Source organism: Aegilops tauschii, chromosome 7 (genome assembly GCF_002575655.3).
Source record: "Aegilops tauschii subsp. strangulata cultivar AL8/78 chromosome 7, Aet v6.0, whole genome shotgun sequence".
Lineage (NCBI taxonomy): Eukaryota > Viridiplantae > Streptophyta > Magnoliopsida > Poales > Poaceae > Aegilops > Aegilops tauschii.
In genome coordinates, this window is record NC_053041.3 from 553,887,405 (window position 1) to 553,912,216 (window position 24,812).

Genomic DNA, 24,812 nt, shown 5'->3' on the forward strand with positions numbered 1-24,812 from the left:
CTCATAATAAAACTGTCATCGTAACTTTAAGCGTGCGGACCCTTTGGGTTCGAGAACTATGTAGACATGACCGAGACACCTCTCCGATCAATAACCAATAGCGGGACCTGGATGCCCATATTGGCTCCCACATATTCTACGAAGATCTTTATCGGTCAGACCGCATAACAACATACGTTGTTCCCTTTGTCATCGGTATGTTACTTGCCCGAGATTCGATCGTCGGTATCTCGATACCTAGTTCAATCTCGTTACCGGCAAGTCTCTTTAATCGTTCCGTAATACATCATCCCGCAACTAACTCATTAGTCACAATGCTTGCAAGGCTTATAGTGATGTGCATTACCGAGTGGGCCCAAAGATACCTCTCCGACAATCGGAGTGACAAATCCTAATCTCGAAATACGCCAACCCAACAAGTACCTTTGGAGACACCTGTAGAGCACCTTTATAATCACCCAGTTACGTTGTGACGTTTGGTAGCACACAAAGTGTTCCTCCGGTAAACGGGAGTTGCATAATCTCATAGTCATAGGAACATGTATAAGTCATGAAGAAAGCAATAGCAACATACTAAACGATCGGGTGCTAAGCTAACGGAATGGGTCAAGTCAATCACGTCATTCTCCTAATGAGGTGATCTCGTTAATCAAATGACAACTCATGTCTATGGCTAGGAAACATAACCATCTTTGATTAACGAGCTAGTCAAGTAGAGGCATACTAGTGACACTCTGTTTGTCTATGTATTCACACATGTATTATGTTTCCGGTTAATACAATTCTAGCATGAATAATAAATATTTATCATGATATAAGGAAATATATAATACTTTATTATTGCCTCTAGGGTATATTTCCTTCAGTTTCAACCCTCAAACATTGCATGAGTAGGATTGATAACATGTGGGTATTGGGAAGTAGTTGATGAGGCAGAACATATTGTCCTGCATTCAAACCTTAGGAGTTACTTCTACGTTGTGCTTATACTGCTATGCTATGCTCGTAGACGTGGTTTGGTTTGAGTGATTCATGACAGATGTGAGAGTTATTATTTAATGGTTAACTTAAGGTGTCTACTTTAATACACATCTGGGTGGATTGGTTGGGGCATCCTGGAGCACCCAGTGGTTTGCCCGGGCACTTGGAGAACCCAGTGCTTGCCCAAGGGGATCCCGAAGGATCCGTGTGATCACCCTATGGAAAGCCACCCAGGCTCAAATGGATCATTCATGCTAGAAACTTCCGTGTGCAGCCACAAGCCATTATGGGCTCTGGCATAGTTGAGTAAGTTGCGTGAGCTCTTGAAGAGGTGGACTAGCAGTTGTAGGGGGATTGTAGGTGTAACGGTCTGCCCGGAGTAGAGAGTAAATGCTTCTGAAAGATTGTGTCTTGATCATCCGTTTCTCAAACATCCTGTAGTGCGAGAAATTCAACGGAGGAGATCGAGTCTTGTGGGGAAAAGTGCGCAAACCTCTGCAGAGTGTACAAACTAATCATGATTAGCCGTGTCCTCGGTTATGGACATCTTGAGTATCTGGTTCTTGGATTATCATATGGATCTCATCACTTTACTTAATTAATTTGTTGGGTTGATTACTTTAATTGGGGGTTGAGTTGGAGGAACCTTCTCAATATTTTTCAACAAACTTGGTAGTTAAATAAAATATATTCCTTTGCAGTAGGGAAAAATTGACTTTTCGCAAAAACATGTTAACCGTAGAGCCTCCACTAGCCATATATGCATGTAGTGATAGCCATTATTCATCATTATCCTATGGTGTGAATTTGCCAGTACATTCAATGTACTGACCCTTTGTGGCTGCAACGTCTCATGTTGCAGGATTCTTAGGACGAGTAAGTGATACGTTAGGGTTATGATTTTTACACTCAACTTTGCCGTTGGTGTTGATGGGAATCCACAACCTTGTCGTTTCTTCCGCTATTTGAATTGAGGTAATAATATTTACGTTATTGTATACATGTGATTTACCTTTGTTATAAATCCTCGAGTACTGTGTGTGTCAGCATACCGATCCAGGGATGACACTTAAGCACAGAGACTTGACCGTCTGAGGTCGGGTCGCTACAGGAAACTAAGAAGAAGGCTGTAGCAAAATAATACCACCATCAGCCATTACTTAGACATCAGATGTGCATAGCCAAAATCTAGTCATCGACTACTTAGAAACTAGCGTTTTGCAACCAAAAGGATCCAACAATATGGAAGACCACGAACCAATCTTACTCAGAAAGGGCTAGAGTTAACAACAGGATCATCGCCAAGGTTACTAGTATGATCGTTGTTTTGGTTACCAACAAGATAATCACCGACACGTTTGCCAGCAGGATAATTGTCAGATAAGTATGTATCCACCCAACGCTCCATGTATTCTTGACCCATGCTGACAACAAAACCTCGATGGATTGCAAATTCTGGCTTGCATAGATGCATCCCGACCGACATCCTCTCATCAGGTGGCAATGGAATTTTCTTGAGCATGTCCCATAAAGGAGCATTTGGGTCCTTTGGGGCTACAGCCTGTACTGGACTTGCAAGGGTTTCTTGTATGTCTATCCAAGTACTTGTGAGCAGCACATCCATATCAGTGTCATCTTGTGATGCTTGAGATGATCTTGGCTTTGACTTTTTAGCTTTATCATTTTGTGGTGGTGGCAGAGTATTTGGCTTTGCACTTTTTTTGAAACTTTTCTTGTTAGGCTTTAGAGCCGCAACATTGGACGAGGAAACTTGACTATCAGTTGCAGCAAGAGCAGCCACCGCTTCACAATCATCACTATCCGTATCTAATTTATCCGAGTCATGACCTGTTGGACCCTTCGCTTCATCAAAGGTGGACATATCATTCATCATGTCATCTTTTACCTTATCATCATTGTCAGTTTTAGCTGCAGAGAAAGGGTCTTGCATAAAAGAACCACCTGTCGAGGAGCCACTAAATAGTTCCTTCAACTTGTCGTAGAACTGAATCGGTTTAGAGAGAATTCCACGATCATTGGCATACATGAATTCCACGATCCTAAACATTTTCTGTTTCTAAAAAATCCTAAAAAAATCTTTTCTTTTTTATTTCTTTTTCTTTTCTTCTCTCTTTAAAAAAAACGAAAATTTTAATTTTTGTTCGTGTTTCCAAAAATTGTTCAGTTTTTTGAAAAAATGTTCTCAAAATTCAAAAATTGTTCTCATTACACAAAAAAGTTCAAAACTTTCGAAATTCAGAAAATGTACCGGATTTTAATTTTTTGTTCACATATTCAAAAAATGTCTGCGCTTCCAAATTTGTTTTGGGATTTTTCAAAATAAAATTCCGTTTCAAAATTTGTTCTCAAGATTTAAAAAATGTTTGTGCTTTAAAAAATTATTCACGCTTCCAAATTTGTTCGGGATTTTTCAAAATTGTTCTCTGTTTTAAAATTTGTTCTCAAGATTCAAAAAATGTTCGTGCTTTAAAAAATAGTTCACGCTTCCAAATTTGTTCTCAAGATTCAAAAATCGTTCATGCTTTAAAAAATTGTTCACAAATTTAAAAAATGTTCTTGTTTTCAAAAAATGTTTGGGTTTTCAATTCTGTTCTGTTTTTGAAAAAAGTGTTCGCAAATTCGAAAATGTTCTGGTATTTTTTTCTCAAAAAGAATTTGTGCTTGAAAGTTGGAAAAGTATTTTGGATCAGCGCTGGCGTTTTGTTCTTAAGGTCTTGCGCGGCGTTATCGCCAGTGAATGTTCATAGCTCAAGTGGTATTGTCGCGCATGCCTTTTTTACGAGATCCGCGGCTAGTTCACTTTTTTTAAGCTATAGTACGCGATCGCTGCCTGTCTGTACTTCATGGGCCGGCCCAGCCGTAGATACCCCTGTTCGTTCGGGCGACTGCCGCAGAGAGCGGCACATAGGATCTCCCGTGATTACGCTCCTTATATTTTGGTGATGTCAGTTCTTTTTACGGGAAAATTTCTGATCTATTCATCTTCAGTCATGGCAATACAAGGAATACCAGAAATAATAAAAATTACATCCAGATCTATAGACCACCTAGCAACGACTACAAGTACTGAAGCGAGCCGAAGGCGCGCCGCCGTCATCGCCCCTTCATCGCCGGAGTCGGACACAACTTGTTGTAGTAGACAGTCGGGAAGTCGTCGTGCTAAGGCCCCGTAGGACCAGCGCACCAGAACAACAACCGCCGCAGATGAAGAATAACGTAGATCAGAAGGATCCAATCCAAAGACATACGAACGTAGACGAACAACGACGAGATCCGAGCAAATCCACCAAAGATAGATCCGCCGGAGACACACCTCCACACACCCACCAACGGTGCTAGACGCACCGCCGGAACGGGGGCTAGACGGGGAGACCTTTATTCCATCTTCAGGGAGCCGCCGCCGTCTCGTCTTCCTGAGCAGGACACAAACCCTAGCAAAATTGAAAGAAGCGACTAAAAACGGAGCCCTCCCGCCAGTCTTTGCCGAGATCCACCGCGCCCCCATGGCCCTGGAGCCACCGGAGAGGAGGCAGATCTGTGGCGGCGCCGGCGGGAGGCAAAAACCCTAACTTTTTGTGTGCAGATGATGTCAGTTTTGATAGTGGTATCTCCGGCCCATTAGGGTTCAAGTTCTAGTGCTCGCATTATTCCTGAATTTATTTTAGAATTTCCGATGATGACTTTTTGTGGGAGGAGACATTTCCGTCGATAACGAAGCGTCTATGGTGATTTTGTAATCTCAAAATGATATGGCGGCTCAGTCTCGTCTCTTGAAGGTGCTCATAGGGGTGATAGTGGCAGCACGCGGCTTGGCCAGCCCGCATAGGGGTAGGGTGTGCGCGTTTGTAGGGGTGAGCGTATGCGCATCGTAGAGGTGAGCGTATGCGCGTATGTATGAGGTCTTGCGTATGTGCTGTATAAAAAAAAACAATCTTGGCTGGCTCTCGAGGCGGCGACCCCTGGCCAGCGGGGGCTCTCGGGCTGCAACGGCCAGGCAGGGGCCCCGCGGAGGAGCTCTCAAGTCCGTCCGCTGAGCTCTTGTCCGCATGGGCATGGAGCTCGCCGTGGTGGTCGTCGTCAAGGAGCACCGCCTGGACTGAAGACTGAACCTCCACCATGTCGATGTTCTGACTCCGGTGGACAGCGTGTGTGGTGCGCACCGCATGGACGCATGCATCGTACGTCGGGCACAGCCGGAGCTTCCTCGCCCACGTAGGCTGTTCACGGCACGAGGGCTGCACGCACCGGTTTCCCAAGGCGCACCCACATCGAGCAGCGGACTGGGACGCATAGCAGCACCGCCCGTGCGCACCAGGGGCATGGGGGAGCGGTGGCGCGGAAAGAACCTGGAGGGACGGTGGCGATGGAGAAGCAGGGGCACCGCGGGGGCTCGGCCTCGCCAGAGCGGCAGCATTCGCAGCAGTAAGCCGGCGGTCGAAAGAGCCGAGGCGCGGCCCGTGCACGCGCGGGCAGCGGCCCCGACGGGGAGGGAGTCCCAACCGCCAGCGGACCAGCTTACCTCCCTCTGTCTACTTCCTCTCCAAGTTGGTTTTTGCAGCTGATGCCGGCGTTGAGCAGTCGTTGCTCCGCCGTACACTTCCTCGGTGGCATCGTCGCCCCTCGCGCCGCTCAGAAGGTGTTCAACGAAATGTTTGGGAAAGTTGAGGAAGAGAGAAACTCCGTCTCCTGCGTCCGTTTTCCCTCTGCCATGTCATCGCTGACAGCGGGCCCTGTCCGTCAGTTTTTCTATCAAAACGAGGTCAATCGACCGGTTAGTGCTTTCGGCAACGTGATTACTCAAAATCGGTGTTTTCAGCAAACTTTTATAAAAACAGTAGTTTTTGGCACTATCGGACGCAATTGTGGTGGTTTTTGACAATTTACTCCTTGGTTGCAAGTGTGTAGGAGTATTTCACAGGCATGTTTTTCAGTAGTGCGAGTGAGATTCGTAGTTTGGTCATTAATTAGTGTGCGAGTGAGATTCACAATTGATCAGTTAATGCAAGGGATTGTTCTATGTAAAAGAATTGGATCTGATGTATGCAAGTAGCACCAGATTTCTTTCTACGTTTTCAGTCTGTTGTATGCAAGCATTGGATCTAATGTATGCAAGCACACGGTCCCACCAAGAAGATTACTTCTGTGCTTGAAGTACTATTCCAGATGACTGCTATTTTCCAGGAGAAGAACAGATATGTGTGCTTGCTGAACTCCTGAATCCTCATGCAGGATTTAGTTGTCACATCGACAAAGCAGAATTTAGTTGTCACATCGACAAAGCAGAATTTAGTTGTCGCATCAGAAGGCGCCAAAAAAGACTGTTTCCTGAATCCTGATGCGTACATGCATCATTGTTGCCAACAGCTCATGTGTACTTGCTGTCTGAATGTTGCAACTGCCGTGCCAGTATCATGTGTACTTGCCATTTTACGCCCTGAATGCTTATTATTTTCATCTCTTGGCACTGCTCGGCTTATGCATCATGTATTTAGAACGGAAAAAACGAGGAGCTTCTTTACATTAATACAGTCTTTCCTTTTCAGTGCATCCGAAAGTATACATGAGAGATTACTAGCTCATGCATATAGTTCAGTTATTAAGTTTTTGAATAAGTTCAGCCTCGGAGCACATACTTTGCAATTTTTGCTTATTTAATTAATCCATTAGGAACTATTATCCTCGGGTCATAAAATATGTTTGCATTTGACTTGGGAAGTCTTTGTAGTATATGTACTAATTTTCTGGAAAGACATCTTTAAGCTTAAATTATTGAACTGTAGAATATGAGTTGTAAATACTGGTTGTGTCATTCAGTCTTTAGACAATTTAATCTTAAACTTAAAGAGTGGGCTGTGAGTCTTCTGTTTTCATCTGAGTATATCTAGAACTATGAGAATATACTGGTTTTGGTAGGTGGCATTCTCATGCTCACAAATGTTTAGAAATAGATAATGGTTGTTTTTTCCAAAGTTCGCTCACCGGGTTTAGAAATACTGGAGTAGATAATAGGGTCAGTAGAGTGGTTGATTTAAAAAAAAAAGACGAGGACCAGTTTAGTAGCCATGCGCATGTGTAAAGCTAGTATGGTGGTACTTATGTGATTCTCTAATGTTCATCTATGTTATGGAGTTGGAAATTGGTTCTTTTTAAGTTGAAGTACCCATCTGTTGGTATAATGCTCTTCTCAGGTTTTAAGTTTGGTGTGCAAACATGCAGGCCACCCACTAGATTTTGATTCCAGTATAGTCTTAGAATAGGGGATGCTATGTTCAGAATTATACCTACAGAGGAGGGAAAGGTGGAGTGGATGGTGGACACCGTACACTTCAACGACCCCTACATTGATCCCTCCACGTGACCACTAACCAAGTCCCCTGAGGAACTGCTCGAAGCAAGACAAGAAGCAAATCACGATGGCTCGTCGACGGGACATACATGGAGACGTTGCTCAAGTGATGCAATTCTACAGACATGCAGGGCAGCCTTGTTGGTGGCAGTCTTACACAGCTGAGCAAAGCAGAGGAAGCTGAGTCTGCAAACTGCAGCACAGTATTCTTACTGGCATGTTGTTCAGTAGTTAGTGTGCATTATGATCACAATCGATCAACTAATGCAACGGATTCGGTTTGTTTAAAAGCATTTGGTCTGATGTATGCAAGCATCTTCCACTAGATTTCTTTCTATGTTATCATTAAAATTAGGAGTGCGCATTTTGACATGCTGGGAAATGGAAAAATTAGGTCTACTCTGTACAAGCTCATGGGGTGACTGATTCTTGTTGTATGACTTGCAGCCACTCTGAACTGCAGCGTTAATATTTATGTTTCCTTCCCTAAATAGCACTTGTCATCAGCAGTTAAACGAACTATACCAGTTAAAAAGATAGTATGATCAACTTCAACGGTCAAAACTTGGCCAGCGACACCATCATCCATCTTTGCCTCCATTTTGCCATCACCAGTCATTTATATCCAATTCTCAAGGCAAAACTTCCAGCAAGACATTCAGAATACTAGCCATCGCGGTAGGTGTGAGGACCCTACTGACAATTAGGGGATTATCCTCACAATTGATTCATTAATGCAAGGGATTTTTGTAAATGTAAAAGCATTGGATCTGATTAATGCAAACATCTGCCACTAGATCTCTTTCTATGCTTTCATCTGATCTATGCTCCCTCCTATTAACATTTTTTCATGAATAATATCAGGCACACGATTACACCAAGAAGATTGCTTTTGTGCTTTAACTGTTGTAAGTGACTTCTGTTGTTCAGGAGAAAAACAGATATGTGCGCTCTCTCTAAAAAAAGTTTACATCAAATTTATTTGTCATATCAGGAGGGCACCAAAAATCTCATGTGCACTTGCTCTCTGAATTTTGCAACTATCAGGCCAATTTCATGTCACATTGCAGAGAAAATAAATACTTAGAACAATGGTGTTTACTCCATTGAATTCACAAATTTATTAACATAGATACACTGGATTACAAGGGAACTACAATGCCTGATACATCATCTGAATTCACAGTATACAACTTCATTCAAAATCAATTCAATTACAGAAAAACTTCGACAGCATTCACAGGTATTGCAGTTCTCCTCTGCCTCTGTAATCCTGAGGAAACCGAGAGCAACAGCAACACTAACAAAGCCAACCAGAGGCGAGCTCGGCAGAGAATCTGAGCAGCATCAACCAACCCAACCAACCCAACCGAGCGTCAACGTGGCGCAACCCGGTGGTGCAGAGTAGAGCAAGAGAGAAGTAGTAGCGCAGGGGAGCGAGTTAAACGTACAAGTGTTGTTGTTGTTGTTGTTGTCTAGAGCCCTGTAATCGTCTAGAGCCCTGTAACTGGCGAAATGGCACTTACTAGAGCCCTGTAATCGTCTAGCACACCAGCTTTTGTCCAGACCGTATTTCTGGGTTTGTAACTGGCAAGTCGTCTCAACATGAGTATTGAGTAATCAAGGTTCCCTAAACTAATCTCGTTCTATGACAGGCACGTTGACTTGGAGGTACTCTCCAACGAATTTACCTGCTCCCCGACACCTCACGGTCTGTCGTTACCGACACGCGTAAAATATTTGCCATCGGCGCGCCGGCCGAACGTCGCGCCGGTAGCCTGCGAGGCGTACGATCAAGCTTCATCATACGGCCACAGCTAGCTCCCGCAAGTGCCACATGTTGGTAGGACCCACTCACCGCTCAAACCACTCCTACTTTATCCCTTCAGGACCAGTTATTCCTCATCCTTTTTCTTGGTCGGCAGCCATGGGCGACATCCATCCCTCTCTCGCGACCCAGCCCATGCGGCACGGCCATGGGCGCCGTGGCAGGGAAGACTAGGGTGCATGGTGGCTGCTCGGCGCTGCTGCACGGGAGGTGCCGGGCGCTGCTGTAGAGTAGACGGAGGAAGGAGGAGAGGTGAATCGGGGAAGGTACAACCATGGCGGCGGGGGGAACTGCGAACAGCGGCGCCTGGCGCTGCAGCCGCAACGACCGAAGCTACATCCGGTGGCGCGCGGAGCTGCAACCGCAGCGACCTGGAGCTGCAACCATGGCGGCGACCGGGAGCTATGACACCGATGATGCTGGAACCGACCAGTTTTTTTGCTGGAACGGGCGACAGGAGGTGCTACAACCGTGGCAGCAAAATGTTGGAACCAACAGCCACGGCCTTCAGCAGGTTTTTATTTTTTTGCGTCTACCAGCCATTGTTTTTGCTCGAACCATTAAGCATTTTTGCCGGAACCAGCGATTTCCATGCATGCGAGTACAAAAGTATTTTTTTTTCTTTTTTGCCGGGATTGCAAATTTTGGTGCAGCCGGTGAGAAAGTTTGCTTCAACCACCCATCTTTTTTGCTAGAAGCATCAGAATTTTTTGCTACCACCTTGTTTTGTTTTGTATTTTGCTGTAACCAGCCTAAAATTTTGCTACCAACGTCTTTCGATTTTGCTGGAACTGGCATTTTTTTCTGCTTCAATCAACTAACTGAAGATTTTTTTTGCTTTCAATTTCTTTGCTAGATGAGGAACCGGCTTTTTAAAAAGCTTCAACCATGTATTGGGAAGCTGCAACCGCATGCACGAGAGCTGCAAGCCGTCTACACCGGAGCTACAACCGGAGGCGCCGGTCGCCGGCGAGGTTGCGAGCACGAGCACTTGGAGTTGTAGCCGACGGCGACGTATGCTGGACTGGAGATGATAAGTGCTTCAACGACGGGAGATTGAAACCTGCTGCGAGGTCCGGCGAGCGGCATCAATGGAGGGGGCGTTGCTGGCCGTGAAGCGTGACGGCAGTGATTTTTTTTTGCGACCTGCACGACGAGGTGATGCCAACCGGGGATGCCGAAGGTCTGCGGCCGCGACGATGGCGACTAGCGGTGCTGGAGCCGGGGACGCATGCCCGGTGGCATAGCAGTTGGTGCGCACGGGCTGCACTTTGTTCACGATCCACTTTTTCTGGGTAGGGAGAATCAGTGCGTGGAGACGTTTGACTTGGTGCCATGATTATCTGACGGCGGCAAATTTGACAATTTTGACCTCTGAACGAAATCAATTCATAGAATGAACTGTCCGTGAAACTATTTCACGCCGAAAACCTTTTTGTGTAGCGCCCGCCACGCCGGCGCCACAACCTACGGTGCAGCGCCTAGCTCTGGGGCGTTGCACGCCAGTCTACCGTGGCAGCCCCTGGGCCCGCACCCAGCAGTGCACAGTGCAGCGCCTCCAGGCTAGGCGCCACACATGTAATGTGTAGCGCCTCCGTGCTAGGCGCCACACATTTAAAGTGCAGCGCCTAGCGTGTAGGCGCTGCACTGTGACTTACGCAGCCACTTGGCTGGCCCCCCTCCCCCACTCCCCCCACCCCACACTCCAACCCGAGCTTTGCCCCTGTCCCACTCTCTCCTCCTCTCAAACCGTCTCCCAAATCTTGCAAATTTGAAGAATTTGTCCGTGAATTTCGAAGTCAAACCCTCCCTCAAGGTAATCTTCTCCGATCCCCTTGTTTTGATCCAAATAATGTTATCAAATTGCTCATTTGTTGCTAGTTTGGGGAAACCCTAGTTTTGTTTGGATCTAGAGATTTGCATGGAGATGTGAGATGTTTGTTTGCCAATTTCCTATGATTAGGCTTTGTTAGTATGTTAGGGTTATTCTTATGGGTGTTGTTATGTTGGTGCTAGGGTTAGGTTTAGGGCTAGGGTTATGGTTATGGTTAGGGTTAGGGTTAGGGTTAGGGTTGTTGTTTGATATATATATTAGGGTTTGTATTTCGTGTTAGTCAAAAGGATTAGTACTCATGGAAGTAATGTTACGTTGTGTTCTTTGAATGCTTATAGGGATGGGAAGAACATGTGTGTTTGTTCATCATGGGGACAAAGACGCCTTCTTGAAAGGCAATATTGAACCGGACCCGGATGAGCTTGACATGGTGTTTGATAGTAGTCCTAGCTATGCGGAGCTCTTGCAACAAGTGAGGAAAGAATTGAATTGGATGGACCCTAGTGATATCGTTGAGTTGGAGGGAAGGCATAATGTTGGTTTTGGAATGCACATCCGTGGAAGACAATGCGTGTCAACTCGGAGCAACGTTGGGTTGCATACAAGGAGACGGTGGTCGAATCACTAGACAAGGCTCTTGAGTTATTTGCAACGAAGAAGGTTGATTCAAGTTTGCATTTGGACTTGAACCAGAACCCCTCCCCTTTGGTTGCTTGGAGGCGCCACACCGTACAGTGCAACGCCCACGAGCTAGGCGCTGCACTGTACAGTGTGGCGCCTGCAAGCTAGGCGCCACACAGGTCTGTAACTATCCAGAGAGAAACAGAAGGGAGGGCAAGTTACAGACCTATGCGGCGCCTAGCTTGGAGGCGCCACACCGTACAGTGCAACGCCCACGAGCTAGGCGCTGCACTGTACAGTGTGGCGCCTGCAAGCTAGGCGCCACACAAGTCTGTAACAGAATAGTTGCATCACAGAATAAACTGGGTCATTTTAAGTCACAGATAGTTGCATCACAGAATAAACAGTAATTTCAACATTACTATGAGCTAAGACATACAATCAATTCAAGTTCAACATTTCCTAGAGTGACCATCACGACAAGTTCAACATTACTAAGAGCTTCAAGTTCAACATTACCACCAACATAGAGTTCAACATAGAGTGACCATCACGACAAGTTCAACATAGAGTGACCATCACGACAAGTTTAACATTACCACCAACATAGAGTTCAACATAGAGCTACCACCAACATAGAGCTACCATTACAAATAGAGGACGACGACTAGTTCCTTGAGCGCTTTTTGGCTCCTCCCCCCTCTTGCTGGATATATTCTTCGCCTTCCTAGGAAGAGCAACCCGCTCCGGCTCCGGCTGCGGTTCCTCCACGTCATCCGCATCGTCATCCAAATAGTCATCCAATGCCGCCATCCGCGAGGTGCCGACCGTCCTTTTGCCTCTTTGGGTGAAGCCTTCAGGTGTGTACTTCTTGATTCCCTTCCTAGGCTTTAACTCGTATGCAGACCGAACCTGGTACGTCCCCAAGGTCATATCATCAGCAACCTATGCATCAACAAAAGATATGAAAAGACCGGGTGTGAGGATATAGTTAGCAATGCATCAACAATTGATATATGCTCATGCCATACCTCTTGGGTGACCACACCCACATCCTCATCCTCCAAAGGATCAACATGGCCCTGGCCCGAAGTGGGATCTGATGGTGTCACCGACCTAGACCGTTCTGGTGATACATACTCGGGGTCACGACAACCGAAAAGGTTTGATAGCCGCCTTAACTTTTGGCCCTGGCGCTGCAACATGTACAAGTGAATGAGAAATCGAACGTAGCAACACATGTTAAGTGCTAGTTTGAAGGAGATGTGAACCTTAATGAATGCTTGAAGTGCACCTTCCCCATCGCTTTTACCAGCCGGGGTTGTTTCCAGAATAGTCTCGGTCTCATCAGCTGCTTTCTTGATCTAGGCACGCTATGAACAGAAACGGTATCAAAGTGTTAGGCAAGCGAAGATGTGAATAGTGCAAATGGAAAAGCAAAAAGGGCAAATACCACAAAGTTCATCATTGGAGCTGAAGGGATCACTGAGTTTCCTTTCCTGACTAATGCGTTGTACTGGTGCTGGGCTAGCTCATCAAAAATGGTCGGATCTTCCAAAATCTCATCAGCATACGCTGGCTTGCATACCTCCACACGGGTACTTCCAAGAAACCATGTGAGATAGTTGTTGAACGCATCCGGGCAGTGCTTACGAAGCTGGGCTCGTTTTCCAGCCCTAGCTTGCTCCACACTAAGCGCGAACTGTACGACATACTTCCTATGATGCTGGGCCCAATCCTTGATCTTCCGCTGCTTTTTCCTATCCAACCTGCAAGTTAGAAACAGAATATTACCACCATCGAAACCGCCGAGAAGCCGCTAAGTGCTCAAGGTTTATTATATCTTACCTGTGTAGCACCTTGTCCGTGTCCTCCCACTCCGGCGGGTGTGGCTGGAACAAACCAAACTGGCGGAACACCCAATGTGGCAGGTGAAGCTCAACCGCCCAGTTGCATATGAGTGGGCACCGCATATGCCAGAGATCGCTATCCCTAGTGCACATCGGATTCATCCTGAACTCTATAGGGTTACCAAAACTCTCTCCTTTTCCGTACGGCTCCCATTCCACCTGCAAAATGGGATAGAATGCAAAATTGATATCGAGTTACGATAGAAGCATGATAATCACTTATGCAATGTCGATTCACCTGCTCAGGCGTGATCGCGTCCAGCTCGCTCTTGTACAACTTGTACATGACCGACGGATCATCCGTCGTCTCATTTAACACATCCCACTTGTAAGCCCAAGTGGGGAGCCGTAGTGGGTCGTCTTTGTCGTCCCAATCCTCGTACTTCACGGTCTTCGATCGTCCAACCGGCAAACGCTCCCAGCTCCATATGGAAAGTGCGAGCAGACAACCACCAATACCTCCAGATTGCCTACAACAGGCTTCGTCCAACTGCACATAAAAGAGAACATGGTTGAATTAACAACAAGAGCGCATTGATAATGTATCAATGAAGTGAAAAGGAAACAACTTCATACCTGTCGATACAAGTAAGCCAGTGTCGCCGAACCCCAACTCCATTTGCTATCGAAGATGGTCAACGCCTTTAGCCACATCCATGGAGCATTCTTGCCTGTGCCATCAGCAAACATAGTCCTGGATATCACGTACCACATGTAGACACGAGCATATGTCTTGACCGTGTCCTCATTAGCATCCTCAGGGCAAGTACCAAAGTTCGATTGAATCCACGTGAAAGGAGCACCGACTGCGACTCTTTCCTTCTTCTTGTCTTCTGCTTCTGGTTCCCGAGGCTCCGGAGGAACCATACCGATAAGGGCATGCATCTGCGCGCGCCATCCATCAGAATCGGTGTTCATACATAAAGGGTTCCCATCGATAGGAAGACCGGTGATCATAGCCATATCCTGGAGCATCACGGTCATCTCCCCGGTCCGAAGATGGAAAGTGTGTGTCTCCGACCTCCAATGATCAATAAGCGCGGTGAGTGCTGCAGCATTGTTGGGTGGCGTCGACCGGCTGACCAACTGAATGAAAGGGAGAAGTCCCGTCTGCCTTACATACGGTGTGTACCGCTCATCATAGCGCATCCACCCAAGGGTGACCCCGTGAGACCGAAGCTTCAAAGGTGCAAGCTCCTACAAACAAACAAACAAATCATTACATATGGGGCATTTGTGTTTGAAATAAACATGAAATTCATAACACCGACAACTTTCATTATTACCCGCTGCTCCACCGACATAGCGTACGACCGGTGTTGTTTGTCCCAATGATCATCGAGAAGCCAAACCATCCTAATAATTTGAAAAAAAACTTTCTTGTCAACACAATTATCTTTTGAATACAAATAAACTAAAGTACGCCTACTAGATGCAAAATTAAAAGCATATGTATCCAAAGCATTGTTGTCAAAACAAATATAAGTTCAACACAAATAAACTAAACTAGGCCTACTTCATTCAAGATTAAATACAAATCTCTTTTCCATATAAAATAACATGTCAACCTATATATCCAAACCATATCTTTTCAATAAAATAAACTAAACTAGGGTTGCAAAATTAGCTACATGCAAGATTATAATACATGCAACATTCAAATCTAATCAAATCAAACAAGGGTTCCTCTAAATCTTCAAAATAGCATACATTATATGGATAGAAAGAAGGGGGTCGGAGGAGGATACCTTCTAGGATGGATTGGTGAACGAATCCACGGACAAAATCGTCAGATCTGAAGGATTTGAGAGAGGGGATTGAGAGGGGGAGAGGAGAGGGCCGCCGCCGCGGCTTCTTCTGTTTGTAACTGGTGGCAATGGGGTGGGTGGGGGAGGAGAGGGCTGCCGCGGCTGGCATCTAAGTCACAGTGCAGCGCCCGGGGGCTAGGCGTTGCACATTACATGTGTGGCGTCTAGCACGTAGGCGCTGCACTGCTGGGTGCGGGCCCAGGGGCTGCCACGGTGGACAGATGTGCAACGCCCCCGAGCTAGGCGCTGCACCGTAGAGTGTGGCGCCGGCGTGGCGGACGCTACACAAAAAGGTCATCGACGTGAAATAGTTTCACGGGCAGTTTATTCTGTGAATTGATTTCGTCCCAAGGTCAAAATTGTCAAATTTGCCTCTAACGGCCATCAGCGCATTAAGAGTTGTTTGTTTTTCTACATTACTTGTGATTTACTACTACACATACGACTAGGGATTAGGAAGACGTGGAAGCAGTATACTACCACACGGGGGTAGGGGGTCCTGCCGTTAGCCGTAGAATAAACGTTGGTATACGCTGCTTCTCTTTTCATTCTTGAGCTAAAAAGAGTAAAGAGTTGCTAAAGAAGGAGAGGAAATTATAGCTACCCTTCGTTGCACATGTTCCTCGCCGAGTTTGGGTAAGGTTGCAACCCGTTCTTGATCTCAACCACCATCCATGATGGCTCATGGATTCAGTTGCAGGAACACTACGCCGTGGCCATAAGCCCATAAGGCTTTCAGGCACATGACCCAGCTGCTCCGCTTCGCATCAAGCAGCAGGGAGAAAACAACCATGCATTTTCATGGCCTCGCTGTTGTGCTGCTGCTCTGTTTTGCTTCTCCCACAAGTTCCTGCACGGAGCATGAGGCCACCACACTCTCTGACTTCCTAAGCGGGCGGTAACGGTGGTCTCAACGTGTCATGGGTGAATGGCTTAGACTGCTGCAACTGGGAATGTATCGTCTGCAGCAGTGATGGCACAGTCACAGATGTCTTGTTGTCTTCCAAAGGCCTCAGAGCCTCAGAGGGGTCATCTCATTCTCACCATCCCTCAGAGGGGTCATCTCATTGTCCAAATGCACATTTTGAAAAGTTAAAAAATTCTAAAAAAAAATCCTGCGTGTATATCCGAACATTCTATGTGCGTGCACAAAGTTTTCGGTGAAAAACGAGGTTTTTTGTGGCTTGTGTAAAAAAGACAATTTCTAATATTTCATTACAACTATTCATTTTGCATTTCTTTATCTTTTTACACAAGCAAAAAAAAAACGTCGTTTTTCACCGAAACTTTGTGCATGCACATAGAATGTCCTGGTATACACGTGGGATTTTTGTTTCGAATTTTTCAACTTTTCAAAATGTGTATTTAGACAATGAATGCATATGCACCTAGAAGCCAAAACACCGAGCCCAGAGCCAGAAATTGACAATGGGTCTATATGCACCTAGGAGCCATTGTCAATTTCTGGCTCTTGCACCTCAACCTATCCCAGGATTCTCTTGAAGGCAGTCTACCAGTGGAATTGTTCTTCTCCAGAAGCATCGTAGTTCTCGATGTCAGCTTCAACCGCCTTGATGGTCATCTGCAAGAGATCCAATCCTCAAATCATAGTTTTCCTATCAAGGTGTTGAATATCTCAAGCAACTTCTTCACAGGACCGTTTCCATCCAAAATGAGGTGCGCTTCGGTACACCCCCCCCCCAAAACGTAGGGGCAGGGGGTCATTTCACACGGCGTATTAGAATACCCGCCCGCCCGCATCACCGCACGGGCTGGTCGCGCCCGCCCGCCCGTTTGGTTTGAGAAAAAAAAAGACGCCCGATCGGGTGAACCCTATTTTCCCCTCGCCTCTGCCGTCGCCTCTCGCACCGCCGCTGCCATCTCCGGCAGTACCTGGCCGACGGGGAAATAAAGTCGCCGGCAGCACCCAATAATTTCGACGTGTTGTGCGCAAAGTCGACGCCGACAACCGCCTAGGTCGGGCAGACGCCGCCGCCGCCGCCTGCTCGGCGTGCTGTTCGCCCTCAAGCCTTCGTCACCGGCGAATATCAACACTATTGTCATGTCTGACGAAGGCAACGAGGTACGCGAGCCGCTGACATTGTGATTTAAAAACGGATTTTAGTTGCGACGATGTTACGTGCTGTTTGAATGGATGTTTGATTATATATAAACGTGTATAGATGGAGGCGAAAATCAGATATGACGGTGATGATGGCGGTAGGGAGGACGGATCATTGTCATTGGATGAAGACGAACATGGCGGGGGAAATTATATGAGTTTGGATGAGTCTTACAGTGGCAATGTAAGTGGTCTGCATGTTGTCAAGCATATTAAATACAAGCAACCGCGATGACACTAACATGTACTTGTTTGACTTTGCACAGGTAGGTGGGGATAATGACAATGATGATATGGATGTAGATGATTCATATGCTGAAAACGGTACCCATGTAAGTTTAAAATTATGCAGGTTAGTTTAAAGTGACATGACAAATGCATCAAATCTTACATATCATATTTAAAATTTGTGCAGATGGATGTGGAAGGGTACTATGAGTGGAATTTATTCGATGATGCCAATGACGAAAACGATGTTGATGCATCTTATAATGACAGCTCAAGCAAAGTAAGTAGTGCAAAGTGAATATATATGATAGTCCTCATACAATAACTTACTGACATATGAGGTTGTTTGTATTTTTTTCAGGGAGACGTTGGTGACCCGTGCGAAAATGATGACGATGCCAATGGTGATGAGTAATTTTGACATTGGGTACGATGAAAACCAGTAAGACTCACTGGACAGGCATTGGATGGTGATGGCCATGACGTTCAGGTCAGAAGAGGAGGCATATGATTTCTATAACGACTATGCGAAAAAGCGTGGATTCAGCATTACGAGGGACAACTTGAAATACGCGAAGGGTGTCGACGCACGTAAGCGCTTGAGGAGGTTTCTCTGTTCGAGGGCTGGGAAATGACTGGCCAAGTTTTGTACCATGGAAGGGAGGAAGCGTAGGCTGAGAGCGGAGAGTCGGTGTTATTGCGAGGCCCATCTAACTGTGAAGCTTGATAGAGAGCGCTCCATTTGGTATGTCAGCAGTTTCAGCGATGATCATAGTCACATTCTTGCTACCGGATGAAGTTACATATCTCCGATCTCACAATCAGATAAAGGAATATCAGAAGATCGAGATCTTAGCAATGGCAGGTGCTGGGATCAGAAAACATATGATTTATGACAACTTCGTTAGTAGGTATGGATCATATGCAAGGGCTGGTTTCGGGAGCAGGAACCTTTATAACATGTGCTATAGGGAGAAAATGAAGTTGCTAGCAAAGGGTGATGCGGACACTGCGATCGGGATCATGATGGCCATAAAGGCAAGGGATCCATACTTTTTCTTTGACCACACTGTTGATGCAGAAGGCAAGCTGAAGAACCTGTTCTGGTGTGATTCTCAGTCACGTCGGGATTACCTTGACTTTGGTGATGTAACCGTCTTCGACAGCACATATAAGATGAATAGGTACGGAATGCCATTCATACCTTTTGTTGATCTAAACAATCATCGTTGCACCATTGTGTTCGGTTGTGCTGTTGTGTCAAATGAGACCGAAGATACATATGTTTGGGTGTTGCAGACCTTCTTGAGAGCTCACTGTCAGAAGAAGCCGAGGTTTGTAATTATTGACGGAGACGCAGCCATGATAAGGGCCACCAGTAAGGTCCTTACTGACGTGTGGCATCGACTTTGTTCATGGCATATAGAGAAGAACATGCAGAAACACCTCCACCACAAGTCCCTTAAGGAGTTCATGTCTCTTATTTACTATGCTACTACACATGATGAGTTTGAGGCGGGATGGGCAGCTTTCAAAGCTAAATGGGAGTCGGAGAAAACTGAAACATGGTTGCGTAGGATGTACAGGAAGAAAAGGCTTTGGGCTGCATCATATCTCACCGGTGGGTTCTTCCTTGGTATGCGGAGTAGCCAGAGGAGCGAGAGTCTGAACTCTTGCCTTCATATGCATCTTGACTCTGGCATGACAATTGTTGATATGGTTGTGCATTATGAGAACTGCATTGTGCAGCTCCGTGAAAATGAGTCGTACGACGACTGCATGGCCACATAGACACTCCCGATAGCAGTACTTGACGAGTTCAAATACATTGAGAAAGCCGCTGCCCTCACTTCTGGTGAACTTTTACCTCTTGCAGAAAGAAATGAAGAAGGCAGCGGATCTTGAGATCATAGATAGACTCAGTGGAGCCGTCCGTCAGAGATTCAAGTGGCATGGAAAAATAACACCCAACTGAGATTCAAAGTGGACTATACACCTACTAACTCAGAAGAAATAGTGAAGTGCAGTTGTGGTAGTATGAATCGTAATGGTCTCCCATGCAAGCATGTTCTTTATGTTTTGGCCAGGTTGAACATGAAGGACTTACCTCAGTGCTTAGTGCTGCGAAGATTAACCAAGAATGCTAGAGGTGGACTGGCCGTGAAGCGCACTAGCGAACTCTTTGCATGGGGATGGGCAGGTACTGAGGAGAGAACTAAGTACAATGAGTTGACTATTTTGTCTGTGGAAGCATCTCATGCGGCATGTCATAGACCATTTTGTATTTGACAAACTGAAGGCTGCTCTGAAGGATGATATAGCAAACAAGGACGTTGAGGAGGAAGAATATGTGAGACAACATAGGGTTGCGTATGACGATGCTTTTGTGCCGGATCAAGATCATGTTTCTGTTGGTGATCCACAGAAAGTCACTATGAAAGGAGCACCCAAAGGGCAGAATAACAAAGGCCGTGGTAAGGAACCTGGCGTGACTAAAAACGGTAGACCTAAAGGTTTCAATGAGAAACCTCCTGAACGCCTATGCGGTTTATGCAGAACAAAAGGTCATTTCAAGAACAATTGTCCTACGAATCCTAAGTATGTGTATATGTTTCTTTAACGTACTTTTGTTATTTAGTTTATTGTTTATGAAATTTTGACATATATTATGATCTTTCTATACAGAAACATGGCATGATGATGATAGCACGGATTGTTTGAATAAGTGGAACAAGTTCTTAAATAGAGTTAATGATTTATTTGGTTGTAATAAAGAATTCTACTTATAAATTTGTTTCTGGCACATCGCTACGGGAGACTTGTAATCAGTGTTAACTTATGTCATATTTGTTGGCACTATACTCGTTGTTTTTCATATGATATGCGATATACACATTTTAACTTTAGAATATATATTTGTTGCCGCTATAGTCATTGTTTTTAATATGATATGTGATATACACATTTTTATTTAGAATATATCATTTGATGTATAAATCATGGAGTGTTGGGCGATCGGGGGCGTTTTACGGCCGCCAGTTGCTTCAATTTTTTTAAAAAGTAACAGCCGCTGGGTCGTGAGTGGCGCCAGCCGGCGCAAAGGGGCGTTCAAGAACAGGACAAAAATGGCGCAAGACACGAGGATGATTCAGGTGCCGCCACAAACGGCGATCCCGAGGCTACAACGCCCTCTGGCGCAGGGGGCGCAGGTGGGCAGGGGGCGAATCCACCTCGGGGGGTGCAAACTCCAACCCGGGATCCCAACGTGTTAACTCGAAGAACACGATGAGCACGTGGCGCTTGTTGAGCCCCCCGCGGGCCATCTCGTGGCGAGCACGTGGCGCTTGTTGAGCCCCCCGCGGGCCATCACGAGCACGTGGCGCTTGTTGAGCCGCACGAGGCGAGCACGTGACGCGCGGCGCGGGCGACGCTCGCCTCCTGACAGTATATCCGACACGGGATCCCGACGTGTCAACTCGAAGAACACGATCACAACACGGTATTTTAAAGCCCCAAGTTCGTACATTCGCGTGAACGCTCATTCAACGCAAAATATAAAATAAATTTGTAAATTACAAATGTTTAGAATGTACGTTAAATAAATCAGTCATGCGACATAATCTTGAAGGAAATATGCCCTAGAGGCAATAATAAAGTTGTTATTTATATTTCCTTATATCATGATAAATGTTTATTATTAATGCTAGAATTGTATTAACTGGAAACTTAGTACATGTGTGAATACATAGAAAAACAGAGTGTCACTAGTATGCCTCTACTTGACTAGCTCGTTGAATCAAAGATGGTTAAGTTTCCTAGCCATAGACATGAGTTGTCATTTGATTAACGGGATCACATCATTAGAGAATGATGTGATTGACTTGACCCATTCCGTTAGCTTAGCATTTGATCGTTTAGTATATTGCTATTGCTTTCTTCATGACTTATACATGTTCCTATGACTATGAGATTATGCAACTCCTGAATACCGGAGGAACACTTTGTGTGCTACCAAACGTCACAACGTAACTGGGTGATTATAAAGGTGCTCTATAGGTGTCTCCGATGGTACTTGTTGAGTTGGCATAGATCGAGATTAGGATTTGTCACTCCGATTGTCGGAGAGGTATCTCTGGGCCCTCTCGGTAATGCACATCACTATAAGCCTTGCAAGCAATGTGACTAATGAGTTAGTTGCAGGATGATGCATTAAGGAACAAGTAAAGAGACTTGCCGGTAACGAGATTGAACTAGGTATTAAGATACCGACGATCGAATCTCGGGCAAGTAACATACCGATGACAAAGGGAACACCGTATGTTGTTAGGCGGTTTGACCGATAAAGATCTTCGTAGAATATGTGGGAGCCAATATGAGCATCCAGGTTCCGCTATTGGTTATTGACCGGAGACGTGTCTCGGTCATGTCTACATAGTTCTCGAACCCGTAGGGTCCGCACGCTTAACGTTCGGTGACGATCGGTATTATGAATTTATGTGTTTTGATGTACCGAAGGTTGTTCGGAGTCCCGGATATGATCATGGACATGACGAGGAGTCTCGAAATGGCCGAGACATAAAGATCGATATATTGGATGACTATATTTGGACATCGGAATGGTTCCGGTTGAGTTCGGGCATTAACCGGAGTACCGGGGGGTTACCGGAACCCCCCCCCCCCCCCCCCGTGGAGTATATGGGCCTTATTGGGCTTTAGGGGGGAGATAGGGGGGCTGCCTAGGGCAGGTCGTGCGCCCCCCAAGGCCTTGTCCGAATTGGACTAAGGGGGAGGGGCGGCGCCCCTCCTTCCTTTTCTTCTCTCTCCCCCTTCCTTCTCTCCTACTACTACTTGGAAAGGGGGAATCCTACTCCCGGTGGGAGTAGGACTCCCCAGGGCGCGCCATAGTAGAGGGCCGGCCCTCCACCTCCTCCACTCCTTTATATACGGGGGAGGAGGGCACCCCATAGACACACAAGTTGATCATTGATCTCTTAGCCGTGTGCGGTGCCCCCCTCCACCATAATCCACCTTGGTCATATTGTCGTAGTGCTTAGGCGAAGCCCTGCGCCGGTAGCTTCATCATCACCTTCATCACGCCATCGTGCTGACAAAGCTCTCCCTCGATACTATGCTGGGTCGTTAGTTCGTGGGACGTCACCGAGCTGAACGTGTGCAGATCGCGGAGGTGCCATATGTTCGGTACTAGGATCGGTCGATCGTTAAGACATACAACTACATCAACCGCGTTGTCATAACGCTTCCGCTTTCGGTCTATGAGGGTATGTGGACAACACTCTCCCGTCTCGTTGCTATACATCACCATGATCTTGCGTGTGCGTAGGATGTTTTTTTGAAATTACTACTTTCCCAAACAGTGGCATCCGAGCCAGGTTTATGCGTAGATGTTATATGCACGAGTAGAACACAAGTGAGTTGTGGGCGATAATAGTCATACTGCTTACCAACATGTCATACTTTGATTCGGCGGTATTGTTGGATGAAGCGGCCCGGACCGACATCACGCGTACGCTTACGCGAGACTTGTTCTACCGACGTGCTTCGCACACAGGTGGCTGGCGGGTGTCAGTTTCTTCAACTTTAGTTGAATCGAGTGTGGCTACGCCCGGTCCTTGTTGAAGGTTAAAACAACACATACTTGACGAAAAATCGTTGTGGTTTTGATGCGTAGGTAAGAATGGTTCTTGCTCAGCCCGTAGCAGCCACGTAAAACTTGCAACAACAAAGTAGAGGACGTCTAACTTGTTTTTGCAGGGCATGTTGTGATGTGATATGGTCAAGACATGATGCTAAATTTTATTGTATGAGATGATCATGTTTTGTATCAGAGTTATCGGCAACTGGCAGGAGCCATATGGTTGTTGCTTTATTGTATGAAATGCAATCACCATGTAATTGCTTTACTTTACCACTAAGCGGTAGCGATAGTCGTAGAAGCAATAGTTGGCGAGACGACAACGATGCTATGATGGAGATCAAGGTGTCGCGCTGGTGACGATGGTGATCATGACGGTGCTTTGGAGATGGAGATCAAAGGCACAAGATGATGATGGCCATATCATATCACTTATATTGATTGCATGTGATGTTTATCCTTTATGCATCTTATTTTGTTTAGTTCGATGGTAGCATTATAAGATGATCTCTCACTAAATTTCAAGGTACAAGTGTTCTCCCTGGGTATGCAGCGTTGCGAAAGTTCGTCGTGCCGAGACACCACGTGATGATCGGGTGTGATAAGCTCTACGTTCACATACAACGGGTGCAAGCCAGTTTTGCACACACGGAATACTCGGGTTAAACTTGACGAGCCTAGCATATGCAGATATGGCCTCGGAACACTGAGACCGAAAGGTCGAGCGCGAATCATATAGTAGATATGATCAACATAGTGGTGTTCACCATTGAAAACTACTCCATCTCACGTGATGATCGGACATGGTTTAGTTGATTTGGATCACGTGATCACTTAGATGATTAGAGGGATGTCTATCTAAGTGGTAGTTCTTAAGTAATATGATTAATTGAACTTAATTTATCATGAACTTAGTCCTGATAGTATTTGCATAACTATGTTGTAGATCAATAGCTCGCGATGTAGCTCCCTGTTTAATTTTATATGTTCCTAGAGAAAAACTATGTTGAAAGATGATAGTAGCAATGATGCGGACCAGGTCTGTGATCTGAGGATTGTCCTCATTGCTGCACGGAAAAATTATGTCCTTGATGCACCACTAGGTGACGGACCTATTGCAGGAGCAGATGCAGACGTTATGAACGTTTGGCAAAGCTCGGTATGACGACTACTTGATAGTTTAGTGCACCATGCTTTACGGCTTAGAACCGGGACTTCAAAAACGTTTTGAACGCTACGGAACATATAATATGTTCCAAGAGTTGAAATTGGTATTTCATACTCATGCCCGTGTCAAGAGGTATGAGACCTCTGACAGTATTTTGCCTACAAGATGGAGGAGAATAGCTCAACCAGTGAGCATGTGCTCAGATTGTCTGAGTACTACAATCGCTTAGGAGTTGATCTTCCAGATAAAATAGTGATTGACAAGAGTTCTCTAGTCACTATCACCAAGTTAC

At 45.8% G+C, this 24,812-nt stretch overlaps 2 protein-coding genes across 4 annotated transcripts; one reads left to right on the plus strand and one right to left on the minus strand.

Annotated features, from left to right (window-relative positions):
* Positions 1-2,248: 2,248 nt before the first annotated feature.
* Positions 2,249-3,028, minus strand: LOC141027378 (uncharacterized). Its single transcript, XM_073504385.1, has one exon. The coding sequence runs from the start codon at positions 3,026-3,028 to the stop codon at positions 2,249-2,251; it is 780 nt and encodes a 259-aa protein (XP_073360486.1).
* A 6,224-nt stretch (positions 3,029-9,252) lies between these two features.
* Positions 9,253-20,608, plus strand: LOC109739128 (protein FAR1-RELATED SEQUENCE 5). 3 transcript variants are annotated; one of them, XM_020298216.4, is made up of 6 exons: positions 9,253-9,690; positions 17,533-17,655; positions 17,738-17,803; positions 17,887-17,979; positions 18,061-20,297; positions 20,385-20,608. In XM_020298216.4, the coding sequence occupies exons 1-5, from the start codon at positions 9,451-9,453 to the stop codon at positions 18,112-18,114; spliced, it is 576 nt and encodes a 191-aa protein (XP_020153805.1). In that variant the 5' UTR covers positions 9,253-9,450; the 3' UTR covers positions 18,115-20,297; positions 20,385-20,608. The 3 variants fall into 3 exon arrangements, with proteins under 3 accessions (XP_020153805.1, XP_020153807.1, XP_045086865.1); XM_020298218.4 differs by lacking the exon at positions 9,253-9,690 and adding an exon at positions 13,062-17,432; XM_045230930.2 differs by lacking the exons at positions 9,253-9,690; positions 17,533-17,655; positions 17,738-17,803; positions 17,887-17,979 and having other exon boundaries at positions 18,146-20,297.
* The last annotated feature ends 4,204 nt before the right edge of the window (positions 20,609-24,812 follow it).